General features: G+C 36.3%; 1 protein-coding gene across 10 annotated transcripts in view; it reads right to left on the bottom strand.

Annotated features, from left to right (window-relative positions):
• PTPN13 (protein tyrosine phosphatase non-receptor type 13) overlaps positions 1-13,286 on the bottom strand; it is a 209,870-nt gene that overhangs the window by 67,326 nt on the left and 129,258 nt on the right. For all 10 annotated transcript variants that reach the window (XM_043448301.1, XM_043448303.1, XM_043448309.1 and 7 more), the window contains 6 exons: positions 9,931-10,005; positions 9,638-9,812; positions 7,298-7,451; positions 6,900-7,038; positions 6,013-6,165; positions 2,218-2,400 (listed from right to left, as the gene is read on the bottom strand). In XM_043448301.1, the coding sequence (XP_043304236.1) occupies positions 2,218-2,400; positions 6,013-6,165; positions 6,900-7,038; positions 7,298-7,451; positions 9,638-9,812; positions 9,931-10,005 (879 nt within the window). The remainder of the gene's footprint in view (positions 1-2,217; positions 2,401-6,012; positions 6,166-6,899; positions 7,039-7,297; positions 7,452-9,637; positions 9,813-9,930; positions 10,006-13,286) is intronic.

Raw genomic sequence — 13,286 nt, 5'->3', positions numbered from 1 at the left:
TGTTGGAATATAAAAGCATCAGATAACGTAACTACTGGGCTCAGAGATGAAACACATCAATATTTAGAGACAGTGATTCTTGCTAAATTCAGGGAAAGGAAGAGAATCACAAATCATTTGTACCTCCCTGTTTCTTAAAAAATGAATGTCACACATATAAGAGGACATCTTAATACTGTGACCTATATGCTGGCTTGCAGTGATCCATATGCCTTAAAAGATGCCGTAAAGATGAGCATTCATCATGTCAGGGATCTAAGACTAATGTCTCTGGAGAATGGCTCGAGCCCAGTTAGATTCTGCTGTAGCTCCCGGCTTCTTCTACTCTATAAATTCTTCCCTCTATTTCATGTCCTTTGTCTTTATGTCAAATGCAGAAATATGTTCAGACAAGTCAAATTTCACAGGCTCACAAAAGATGTAACAGAGTATTACTCAAACTCTGTTATGAAGAGATGGCAAGTGCCATCTCCATGATTCCTGGGTCTTAGAAACAAAATAAGACTATTAAATTCTTGCTAGATGTTGTTACCAATGAGATCTGGGGGACCTTGTTTACTTTGTTAAAAAGAAAAAAAGGAGGTAAGCAAGTCTTAGAGAGGAGTTCAAGACACAGTAGCACCAAACTAGCACGCTGACTACCAGTAGTCTACATAGTAACTCTTCAAATAGCTGGGGAATTTTCTTCCTAACAAACATTGCCCTTTACCACTACCAAGTAATTCCCAAGGATGTTGAACTCCACTGCTGTACGGGTTTGAAACAAATCCTAAGAGTACTGGTTCTAAATGTTAACTGATGGATGGACAAGAAATGTGCCTAGGGGAATTCAGTGGTAAGAGATGAGAAGGGAAAAGGGTGACTTTTCCACCTCTCCAAAGGCCAGTGGAAGAAAAAAAGGAGAGTTTAAAAAGAGAGCTCTGTGCTAGCGAGAACTTCATGATAAACAAGAGCTGTTGAAGATGGGAATAGTTTGTGGGGAAATGTGGCTTATTCTTTATTACTAGAGATCTTTAAAAATGAGCTCATCAGAGTTTGTTCTATTTTTATTGCAGGGCTGATGTGACAGCTGGGAAATGACAGAGTGCTGAATGCTGGATGATTATTTGATTTGTTGCCTTTTCAAAACTGGTCCAAATTAGATTTATTTTTAATTAATCTATGGTTTCTTCTAGGCACTTGCTCTGCCAGTATTTCCATTGGGGAAGGTAACTTAAACCGAGGTAATTTCCTGGTCTTGACACTCTAGGGAAGATGAGGATGGTCTGGGCTTTCCTGAGTGAATACATTATTATCTGGTTATCTTAGTGGTAACTTTGGGTTTCACAGGAAATCAACCAACTAACCAGACTGAAATCTAGAACTGATTTCAAAGTTCTAGTTGAAGATTATCCAGAGTCAGTTGGGACCTTCATATTGCATCCTTACAAACATTGCTCTTCTGAGACCATTGTTGTCCCTAAATTGTGTCTGACTCTTTGTGACCCCGTGGACTGCAGCACACCAGGCTCCTCTGAGCCTGAGACCTCAGCCCAAATATATACTAAAGATGTCAGTAGTCCCTGAACACTCTTAAGGAAACAAATACCTGAACAGAGTTTTGGTTTACCTCTGGGGTTTACTAATGGCACATCAATGTTCAGATTTTCCATCTACACCCCAAACCAAATATGCCTCACTATCTTTCATAAACATGCTTTTCTAAAAACCACTTTCTTAACTTTATCTCCAGAGACTATACCGTAAAACTGAAAACTGTAGAAAATCCGGAAGCTAATTTTAAAAGTCAGTAAACCTCTGGACCACTGAGACTCAAATACAGTTGTTGTGAGGGGCCAATTACTGAGCTAGACGAAGTTCACTGCAGTTGAGGTAATTATCAATCTTAAATACATTAGTAGGTTTTCTTCACGTGAGAAGTTCTGAATTAACAGAGAAGTTAACTTGGTTGTAATTTAACTAAAGTTAACTGAGCATATAACCAGCTAAGAATTCTGTTAAAAATCACCTCCTGGGGAAACCAAAAACAAAATCTCAATAATACTTCCTATGACCAAGAAAGAAGAGTTAAATAGTATTAAGACATAAAGATAAGCCCTACTGAATGCTAGAGTCATTTAAGGAAAGTTCATTTAAGGAAAGTCAATTAATATGTTACATTGGAAATCAGCAACACCTATTTAAATGTAGAATCAAAAGAGGTTAAAATGGACATACAGAAAAAGAAATCTTCTTGGTTTCCCGCCACGGAAAGCGAAGGACCAGTGTGCGAACTCCATTGTGAACCTCAAACACGAGGACACCTTTAGAGCAGACTCCAAGCAGTATTCCTGTTTGTGACTTTTTCTCAGGGTGTACCCGGTGAAAATGAACTCCGTATTCTGTCAGTCTTTGGCAGACCTGTTGGAACAATACCATAATATAGCAATGCACCTTGGCAAAAGGTGACGGAAAGAATCAGTAGTTGTATTAGTGTTGTTTAATATGGAAAGGGTAGTATCCCAAACAAATGTTGCTGGAATTGGAAATTCACATGCCAAGAAAATGAATCTTGACCCTTACTTTACCAATACATGAAAATTACCCCCAAAAGGATGAGACTTAAATATATGACAAAATTTATATATTAGTTATAATTTATAGCTAAAAACCATAAAATTTAGAAAATCTTCATGGCTGTGAATTAGACAAAGATTTCTTAGATGGGGCATAAAAAGTAGGAACCACAGAAGAAAAAATTGGTAAACTGAAACTTCATTAACATTAGAAGCTTCTGCTCTTCGAAAGTCATAGATAAGAAAACAAAGGTAAGTCACAGACCAGGAATATATATATGTAGAATATACATCTGATAAAGGAATTGCATCTACAATATACAAAGAACATGTACTTCTCAACCAAAAAACACATATCCAGATACAAAAATGGGCAACAGATTTTATTAGACACTTCAACAAAGAATATATATGAACAACAAATAAACACATAAAACGATGCTGAAACTATCAGTAATTAGGGAAATACAAATTAAAACCACAATCATATACCTCTACTCACCTACTTTAATAGCTAAAAAGAAAAAAAAAACCTGAACATACCAAGTGCTATTCAGGGTACAGAGCAACTGGAAATTCCATACGTTACTGGCTGTAGTGCAAAACTGTACAACCACTTGAGAACAATTTGGTAATTTTGTAGAAGTTAAATACATACATACCATAGATCCCATCAAACCTAATGTTAAGTATTCACTCGAGAGAAAAAACAAAACAAAACCACATGTTCATGCAAAAATCAGTCTATGAGTATTGACATCAGCTTTTTATCCATTAACTAAAGAAACGGTAAGCAAAAATTGCTGCTTATCTGTACAACAGAAAACTACTCAGTCACAAATGAGCAAACTACTATATACACCACGGGTGGTGGTGCTAGTGGTAAAGAATCCGCCTGCCAGTGCAGGAGATGCAGGAGACTTGGGTTTGATCTCTGGGTCAGGAAGAACCCCTGGAGGAGGGCATGGCAACCCACTCCAGTATCCTTGCCTGGAGAATCCCATGGACAGAGGAGCCTGGTGGACTATAGTCCATGGGGTCGCAAAAGGGTCAGACACAACCAAGTGACTGAACACCACACACACCACACCATAGATGAACCTCAAAAACATTATTTTAAGTAAAAAGAGGCACACAGAAGACCAGGTGATACATGATTCTTTCAGTGAAATCCTAGAAAACAAAAAATGATGGTGATAGAACACAAATCAGGAGTTGCCAGGGGTTAGGAGTGGGGGAAGGGACTGACTAGAAAGCAACATGAGGGAATTTTCTGGTGTTGGAAATGTGTTATGTTGGGGGCTGGCAAACTTTTTATTTAACGGGCCAAATATTTTAGGCTTTGTGGGTCATATGATATCTGCTGTAGATACTTAACTCTGCTGTTGCAGTGTGAGAGCAGATACAGGCCATATGGAAACAAATAAGTTTGGCTAAGTTCCAATAAAGCTTTACTTACAAAATAGGCAGGCCACAGTTTGCTAACCCATGCTCTTTATCATGATTGCGGAGTGGTTGCTCAACTGTATGTTGTTGTTGTTTAGTCGCTAAGTCATGTCCAACTCTTTGGCAACCTCATGGACTGTAGCCCGCCAGACTCCTCTGTCCACGGGATTCTCCAGGCAAGAATATTGGAGTGGGTTGCCATTTCCTTCTCCAGGGGATCTTCCTGACCCAGGGATTGAACCTGTGTCTCCTGCATTGGCAGGTGGGTTCTTTACCGCTCAGCCAGGAAAGCCCTGCCCAACTAACTGTACGTGTATCTTCAAAACTCACTGAATCGAACATTTAAAAGTGGTCCGTTTTATTATATGTAAATTATACCTCAATAAAGCAGATTTACAAAAAGAAAAATTTTTTCAAAGGCAATATGATATGTAACAGAAGGGTAACCTTGGAAGGGTATATTAATGAGATTAAAAAAATTCTCATGTTAGAAGAAGCATGCTCAAGCTGAAGAGAAAAGGAGGAACAGGATACATTATTAGAAGGAGAAGGGCAACCTACTATGCACTAAGCACCCTACTTAGAGGGCGACAACGGAAACTCAGAGAGGTTTTCAGTACATTGTCCACATTCACCCAGCTGGCTGAAATAAGAATTCAAATGAAAGACTGTCTGAAAATCCCCATGCAAAATCGTTCCACTGTGCTAATGTCTTCTACCTTTGTTGACAAAAATCTAACTTGATATTTATTTCCTGCACGTGTAAAAAATGTAATAACTGAGGAAAAAAAATAAGCACATAATATAATGTCTTTAAAAGTAGACTCACCTTAAACGAAACAGACCATGAATCCTAGATTAATATGTGATGTGAGTCTGTGAATGAAACCCTTTCACAGGTATTTGTAGGGCTGGGAAGCCTGGCTCCCTTATCACAGAGCAGCAAGGTTAAGGAACACTGTTACATCCTGGGGAGCAGTAAGACAAGAATGCTCTGAAATTTCTCTTCCTAATTGAATATTATCACGTATTTGTTATTCATATTGGAAGCACTATCTTTTCTAATCATAAATGACTATTATACTATATATAAATATATATATATATATACTATATATAAATATATATATATATACTATATATAAATCTGATTTCCTCCATGGCTCAGCGGTAAAAGAATCCACCTGCAATGCAGGAGATGATGGTTCCATCCCTGGGTCAGGAAGATCCCTTGGAGGAGGGCTTGGCAGCCCACTCCAGTATTCTTGTCTGGAGAATCCCATGGACAGAGAAACCTGGCAGGCTACAGTCCAAGGGGTTGCAAAGAGTTGGACATGACTGAAGCGACTGAGCAAACACACACACACACACATCTGAGGTCTTACAGGTAGCTGGTGGCAGAACCAGAGATATAAATCACTCTTTCTAACCCCCAGTCCCCTGCATGAATTAGTTGGCATTAATGGAAAGGCTACTTTTTAGAAGATTTAATTGACTCTTAAGCTTTCTTTTTCTCAAAAAAGCAAAACACCTCTAGAATTCGTTTGAATTCTTATTCAGATAGTCACAAAATTGTTTATTCTTTACAACATATCTTGATTTTTTTTATTTTTTAAATTATGAAAGTATGATAACACATTTACAGGAGACTTGGAAAATACCTAACAAAGTTACACATAGTTTCACTATTTATTACAATATATATCTTGATTTTGAGAGTATAAAAAAGGATAAAAGAATATAATCCCTACAGATAGACATGGGTTCAAATCACAGTTGTGATCCACATTCCAGCCACTGACTTTGGGAACACTATGTCTCTTCTCTGACCCTCAGGTCCCTCTTTAACAAAATGAGAATTAAAATACTATGGTTTTAGCCAGGAATAAATAAGAGGAGATGAAGCACACAGCCTCAGTTATTGGCACCTGAGTTTCTAGATATATGGCCTCCAACAGTTCTTGTTTACTTTGAAAAAATAGTTTTATCATTTGTAATCTGGCATGCTTACCTTTAAAAATTCTAACTCTGTCTCTTTTTCAGAGGCTCCCATGTAGGTATTGTGCAATTTGGGTAGCTCTTCTTTAATATAGGACAAATCAAGTTTCTCCATCACTCGTGGAGGCAAGTAATGTTCCAGTCTAAAATATGACACTCCATGAACCTAGAAAGGAGAGTGGTTTGGTAAGAAAGTCTCTTTGCTCGATTCCTCCAGTCTTAAAGCTCTTGCCTCAACCAAGAGATCAGGTACGCCTCTTCACACTTCTCTCTGAGGAGCAAGTTTTAGAAAAAGTACAGTAGTCTTCCTCTTTTATTCAGTGAGGCAGAAGAGAAAGACTGAACTGATTGGTAAGCTTGAGGAAAGCCTGACAACTTCAGATGAAATATCTCTAAAGTTAAGGGTTACTGTTGTGACGGGTGCTACTTGAGTGGCACAGTCTCTTCCAATTCCCTGCTTCCTCGCAGGTCCATGTATATTCAGGGGCACTTGGCCTTGAGCATGTGTTCCCACACAGAGAGCTCTGCGAGGTTCTCAGCCACAAGGATCCATGGGCAAGGCGGAAGATCCCTCTGATCCAGATTTGGCTGGAAACCCTTAGGTCTAGTATCTGTGAGTTAGAAATAGGGAGCTAGGAAGGTAAGTACTAGATATGCCAAAACTCTGAAACGGGATAATTTTAAAAAGAAAGAAGGAAAGAAAGAAAGAAAGAAATCCCACACTATATGATTTTAAATAACCAATATACATGGGGAACTTTGTCATTCTGTGGCACTGAACTAGCCTCAAAAATCTCTGGATCTAAACAGTAAACACTCAACCAGGTTCAGTCTTTAACCATGCTGAGGATAAGTACACCAATGCAAAATATTTGCCCTGCAGAAAAAAATAAATCGTACCTCCGGTTGATAATCCCCATACTCAGCTTGGAGAGCCAAGGATGCTAGCAATAAAGAAGTCTCATCATCACAGTGTATCCTCTCCTCCAAGATGTCTTTTCGCAGCTGAAGATAATACTGATGACAGGTCAGAGTGTGTCTGGGAAAATAAATACACACACAAAACATCCAGGCTATTGATCTTGAAGCCTGGGTGACTTTTATTATTGGCATATAAGTTTCGTTGCCAAGATGGCTTATGATTTAAGCATGAGAAATAAATAAATGATGTGGAAATATTTCTTTTATGATAAAGAAGACTTTATCATTGGTCAGAAGCAAATAATTCAGTATCAGTAAATTCAAGGGTCAAAAGACCAGGGGCCAAAAGAGAAACAGAGAAACGCTTGTGTACTCACTGTATCAGACTAACATCATCCATGAAAAATTTAATTCGGAAAAACAAAGTAAAGTTAACGGAGGCTTTGCTCTTTTTCTTTGGTTCTTCTTTCCATCCCTCTGGGGCCACTTTGGTTAATTTTAGATCAGAATCAACAAAGAAATATTCATTATCTAGAACAGAATGAGAGATATTCAGATAAAATAAAAACACTTTCATGTTGCCTTTTACTTTCTTGATTTTGTGGTCAGACTTGCACAAAACAGTTTCACACTGTTAACAGGATTGTTAAGAAGCGTGGCAGGGAATTCTGATACACTGCTACGGATGGCAGGCGGTATGGCTCTCTTGAAGACAGAGAGACTTGGATTCTACTCCTGGCCACATCATTTACTACCTGTGAAATACTAAGTAAATTATGTAACCTATCCAGACATCAGTGTTCTTGTCTGTAAAATCAGTATAGTGCTAATTTTTGCTTTTTAGGATTGTTCTAGAGATCAAGTGACATAAGGATATAAAACATTTGGTAGTTTAAAGCATGTGGCAAGTGGTAAGCATTCAATAAATATTAGCTAGTATCTGTTATACTTGAGCTACTATTGAACTGAGGAGGAACAATAACCATCATTTTATTTTTAGCCTTCATCTCATCATTTAGCTTGACTCTCCTAATAAAAGATTAGTCAGTAAAATCTGATTTATCCAGCATGTTTAAGAAATTAGGTACAATTTAAATAAAAATTCTGACTAATTGAATATTTTTATATAGATAGTATTACATGTTTATGTGCTTTCCAGGTGGTGCTAGTGGTAAAGAATCTGCCTGCCAATGCAGGAGATGCAAGAGACGTGGGTTCAAACCCGGGGTGGGGAAGATTCCCTGGAGTAGGAAATGGCAACCCCCTCCAATATTCTTGCCTGGAAAACTCCATGGACAGAGGAGCCTGGCAGTTAATAGTCCATGGAGCTGCAGAGAGTTGGACTCGACTGAGCGATTGAGCACTTTTTACATGATTAGTCTAAAACTGTAATTAGTAAAGTGAGAGAACATCAGTACACACTAACTGAATATTTATTGGATGATTTTACAAAATCAATTATTTGTTTTCAAGAAACAGAATTCAATAAACGAAGCTGAAAGACATTTCTTGTATGAAGAAGACAGTGTTACCCTGATCTTGAAGGGTTTCAGGGTGATTTGACCCTTCAATTGTAATTTATTGTACTTTGTTGTGAAGCTTTTTATTTTGAGGTAAACAGGAATCTGAAATATTGAAGAGAAATTTATAAATATAGTAACTTTAATTAAAGAAATATTTAGTAAAACCCAACTCCAAAGGGTTTCTTATTGCTATGGCAATTCTAATTCATAAATAGCAGCAGCTTCTACTGAATCTGTGTTCTGAGACCACAGTGGTTGTGAATGTCAAAGGTTAGCAGATGTAATGTTTAAAAAATGTGAAAAGACTTAGTTTCAGTCATCAACTGATAACATTTAAAAAAGAGGCTGTCTCCATAGGGAGCAAGAGTGAGAGCAGTGAAAAAGCAAATGTAATAAATTATTAACACTGGTGGAATCTGAATAAAGAGTACTGGGGAATTTTTTGACTATTCTTGAAAATCTTTCTCCATGTCTGAAATTCTGTAATAATAGCAAAATATTTTAACGCTATCTTTGTGAATAAATTATTTATTTCTAACAAATACTTAAATTTGTGTCAAAAAAAAAAAATTAAGAAAGGCATTGTGTGTTTTTTGGAGAGTAAGCTGAAGGATTTGACACGGAGATTCGGAAATAGGGTCTTGCTATATATTCAAACTCATATTAGCAGGATGCTGATTTCTAAAGTACATATATTGGTAAAATAATGATCCCCAAAATATAACAATTAAAATATATTATATAGCCAATACCAGAGAAAAATCTTCATGGCTGGGTACAGAAGATGCTAAAAAGACACAGCTATTAAGACAACGCACCAAGTTAGGAAAAGAGAGTTCCTAACTCCTACTTCTCAATGCTGACATATCCATGTAGTTAGTATTTCCCAAGGGCTTCCCTGGTGGCTCAGTTGGTAAAGAATCCATGTGCAATGCAGGAGACCTGGGTTTGATCCCTGGGTCAGGAAGATCCTCTGGAGAAGGAAATGGCAACTCACTTCAGTATTCTTGCCTAGAAAATCCCATGGACAGAGGAGTCTGGCGAGCTATAGTCCACGGAATCCAAACAGGTGGACATGACTTAGTGACTAAACCACCACTAATATTTCCCAAAAGAAGGTTAGGTTGAACAGGTATAAGAGGTCACTGTTGACAGGTTTCCATATTCTACCCTGAATTTAAAATGTCTTGGTACCTTTGAGGGTAGCTAAGGCAAACAAATGATGTTCCACTAAGCCAATATGGGCCACGACCATATCAAACACATCTTTACAAATTGTTTTGGTATCACAAGTCAGTTCCAGCCTCTGTCCATTTAGAAGCATTATGTTTACTTTTCTTCGGTTATCTTCATTCTTCCCTTTCTTGGTCTACAATTGAAAAAAATGAATGGCAGTTATCAGTGTAAAGATTCTAAGAATTTTAACTGCTTAAAAAATCATTACCAAAATTATTTTCTCAGAGTGACAAAGTGGTTTTATTACTTACAAGGATAGACCGTGGCAAATCCAAAGATATAAATGGTTCAATTGTCATTTTCACAAACTCAGGACCAAAAAAATTCTGTGAATCATAGAAGAGGAATCAATAGTTATTATCACTTGTTCTAGCTCTTTCCTTGAAAGGAAAATAATGTAATAATAATAATAGCAAACTACATGTAAGGTCATCATATTAGAACTAGAGATCGGAAACAAATGTATAACTTTCGATAAAGAAGTACAGTGGAATTATCAAAACAAGGCTGGAATGTGCCTTACACTGTAAACAGAAGTTTTATCAGCTTCAAATTCTACCAGAGGTGTAAGATATAAAGCCTGGCTTTATACTATTTTACATAAATAAAGGTTTTCATGTTTTGGACTCCAGGTAGACCCAAACTCTCTCTCTCAAAAAAAAAAGCAGTCTCATTTATTGAAGTAATATAGGGTTATCAAGTTTATATAAGGACTTGATTTTCTATTGCTAATGTGAAAAGTAATTGAATAGAATCTTATTATTTCAGAGAGTGACATTCAATTTGTCCTAAAACAAGTCTTCTATTGGACCACATCTGCTGTGTGACTACAAAAGACACATTCACCTACAACCAAGTTCTCAGAACCCTGTATTCTTTTGTTCTAATTAGTGGCAATCAGGGATATTATCCCTGGAGAAGGAAACGGCAACCCACTCTAGTATTCTTGCCTGGGAAATCCCATGGACAGAGGATACTGGTGGGCTACAGTCCATGGGGTCGCAAAAGAGTCGGACATGACTGAGTGACTTAGCACGCATGCAGGGTTATTATAGGTGTCATGGTCTCTGCTCCACACTGCTGCCTCTACTACAAAAATAATATCTCAGGAGCTAGGAGAAGTAGACTCCACACTCTGCATTTGCTACTTTTCAATCTACTCTTTCCCTTTATGTCTTGTACATCCAGGGGTTTCTGCCTAGAGGGAAGAATTGGTTGAAAATATAACTTAAAACAAGCTGGACTCCAAGCAGGGAGCAGGATTCAAATAGAATGAGACATGACATCCAAAGGGGAAAAAAAGTAGAATGAACACAGGGTTAATCTTGAGGCCAAAGGCAGGTGGTCTGTGTGTTTGTGTGTGTGCGCCCATAAATATATGGAGATTTATTTTTGTTGGTTTCTTCTTTGTATCTTCTCTGTACAGTTCATTTGGTTACTTGACGTGGGAATTCTATCCAATCAACGGAGTGTGGCACATGTGACCGATACCACTTAGGTAAAAGTTTAACCTTAAGCATTTGTTAATTTTCAGTGAACCAGCAGAACACATTTTAAATAGGAATAGAAATAGAATAGAAGAAATGACAATGGTCTGCCATGTTAAAGGCAGAATCTGATACAGATCAACTAAGGCAACTGAGTATGAACACTAAAATGTGTCTACGCCAAAAATAATCTAGAAAAAATAAAAAGTTATGTTTTAGAAAAGAATGTTAATTCCATTGTGAAATCGTTCCTCTGAATACTAGAACTCTTTTTTCAGCCTCAAAAATGTATCCTTCCTCCTTTATTTGGCAACACTCTGCAGCTGAAGTGTGGAGTCCCAATCACTGGACCGCTAGGGAATTTTCCCTTTCTGTTCATTTTTTCTTTTTCTTTTTAAGAAAAAATACTACGTGGTTCTTCAATGATCAGCAGTTCAAATCCTCAAGACACTGAAAAAAAAGTATGTATTTTTTAAAATAGCCAGACAGCACTGCCTAAAAGGAAACACAAGTTTTTAGTGAGATGACACATAACAGTGGTATACTATAAAGGTACAGAATATTACTTGTGACTCTTTAATGTAACAAAATTTTGTATTAGTTCTCTGAAACTATGATTTAGGAAAAAGATGTGTATATATGTGTGCCCCTTATGCCTTATGTGTGCATTTAAATATTGGTAACCCATGCTATCCTGACTGCTGATTAATTTTGACAAATTTATTGGTTATAATGATAAATTGAAGTCTTATGGAATTTCTTTCTCTTGGCTTAAAATAAATTTGAGTTATATTTTATTGAAATCTAATAACTTTAAAACTGGAATCTGTCTTATGAATTACAACTCAATTCCACATTTTAAAAACTGGCATAGTGAGACACAAAACAGTTTTAAAATATGCATAAAGATATCATATTAGAAATTGAATCCAAGTCTCTTAATTTGTAGTTCAGTGTAATTTTCACCATGCAACACTCTTCTTCTTAGAAAACTAGGAGGAAAAATCTGAATTCTGTCAATTTCATGGTATACAAATTTGCTTTTAAGAAGACTGTTTGAAATAAGCAACAAAACCCAAAATGGAATAGGATAATATACTTTCTTAGCATAGGACTAGAGAGAAAAAAAAAATCACTTTAGATTTTATCACTTTTACTATTATTTACTTTGCTTTTGAAGAATTATTTGTAAAGCAACAGTACAAATGAGATATTGCTTCATCTATCAAATTGGTGATGATTAAAAAAAAGAATGATACTATGAGAGTCAGTAAGAATATGGTGAAACAGGCACGATCAGAGGAAACATAAATTGGAAGAAGTTTTTAAAGGGCAATTTGACAATATGTATAAAATGTCTAAAAAGGTATTTGCCTTTGACTTGGCTATTCTACTTGGAGGAAGCTAACTGCAAAGATTTAGTTATCAGGATGTATAATAACTACAAATTAGAGGATTTTAATTTTAAATGTTCAGTATCTGGAAAATGATTAAATAAATTATGGTACATGGTAAGTTCACATAATAGAGTACCTCATAGCCCTTAACAATAATATTATAAAAGTTGTAAAATGTTTATGATATTTTATATGAGAAAAGACTATGTTCATTTTGAGCTTATGTTTTTAAAAATACAGAGGACATATGATGAAAGAAAAATAAACCAACTAAACACATAAAAGAACACTCCCCCACAGATAACAAGATTTGTTCTTTCTTATCTTTGAATACTGTAATACAAGGATATGATACTTGAAGCTAATGCAGTCATCTTTTAACTATAAAGAGAATTACTGTTGAAATTCTGAGAATGGCAGAGCAGAAAGATGGAATGTACTTGATAGAATTCTTGAGCTTCTGAACCAACCTTGAACTCTCAATCTCTGATCTTATTGGTTTGTGGGATAATAAATATTAAAAAGTAATCCACCATAATACTGAATAAAGTCAGTTGACTTAAGGATTACAAATGTACTTTTAAAAATATACAGTTAAGATACTGTAAATCCATCTCATGTTATTGTAAAAATGAAACCATGAAAAGAGCTAAATATTTTAATGTCAACCAATAAGATACTTAACATCAATGGAAACTTAAATATGAGATTTCAGAATTATAC

The sequence above is a fragment of the Cervus canadensis genome, chromosome 26 (assembly GCF_019320065.1).
Source record: "Cervus canadensis isolate Bull #8, Minnesota chromosome 26, ASM1932006v1, whole genome shotgun sequence".
Classification (NCBI taxonomy): domain Eukaryota; kingdom Metazoa; phylum Chordata; class Mammalia; order Artiodactyla; family Cervidae; genus Cervus; species Cervus canadensis.
The sequence above is the reverse complement of the archived record's forward strand: the minus strand, read 5'-3'. Positions and strand labels throughout refer to the sequence as shown.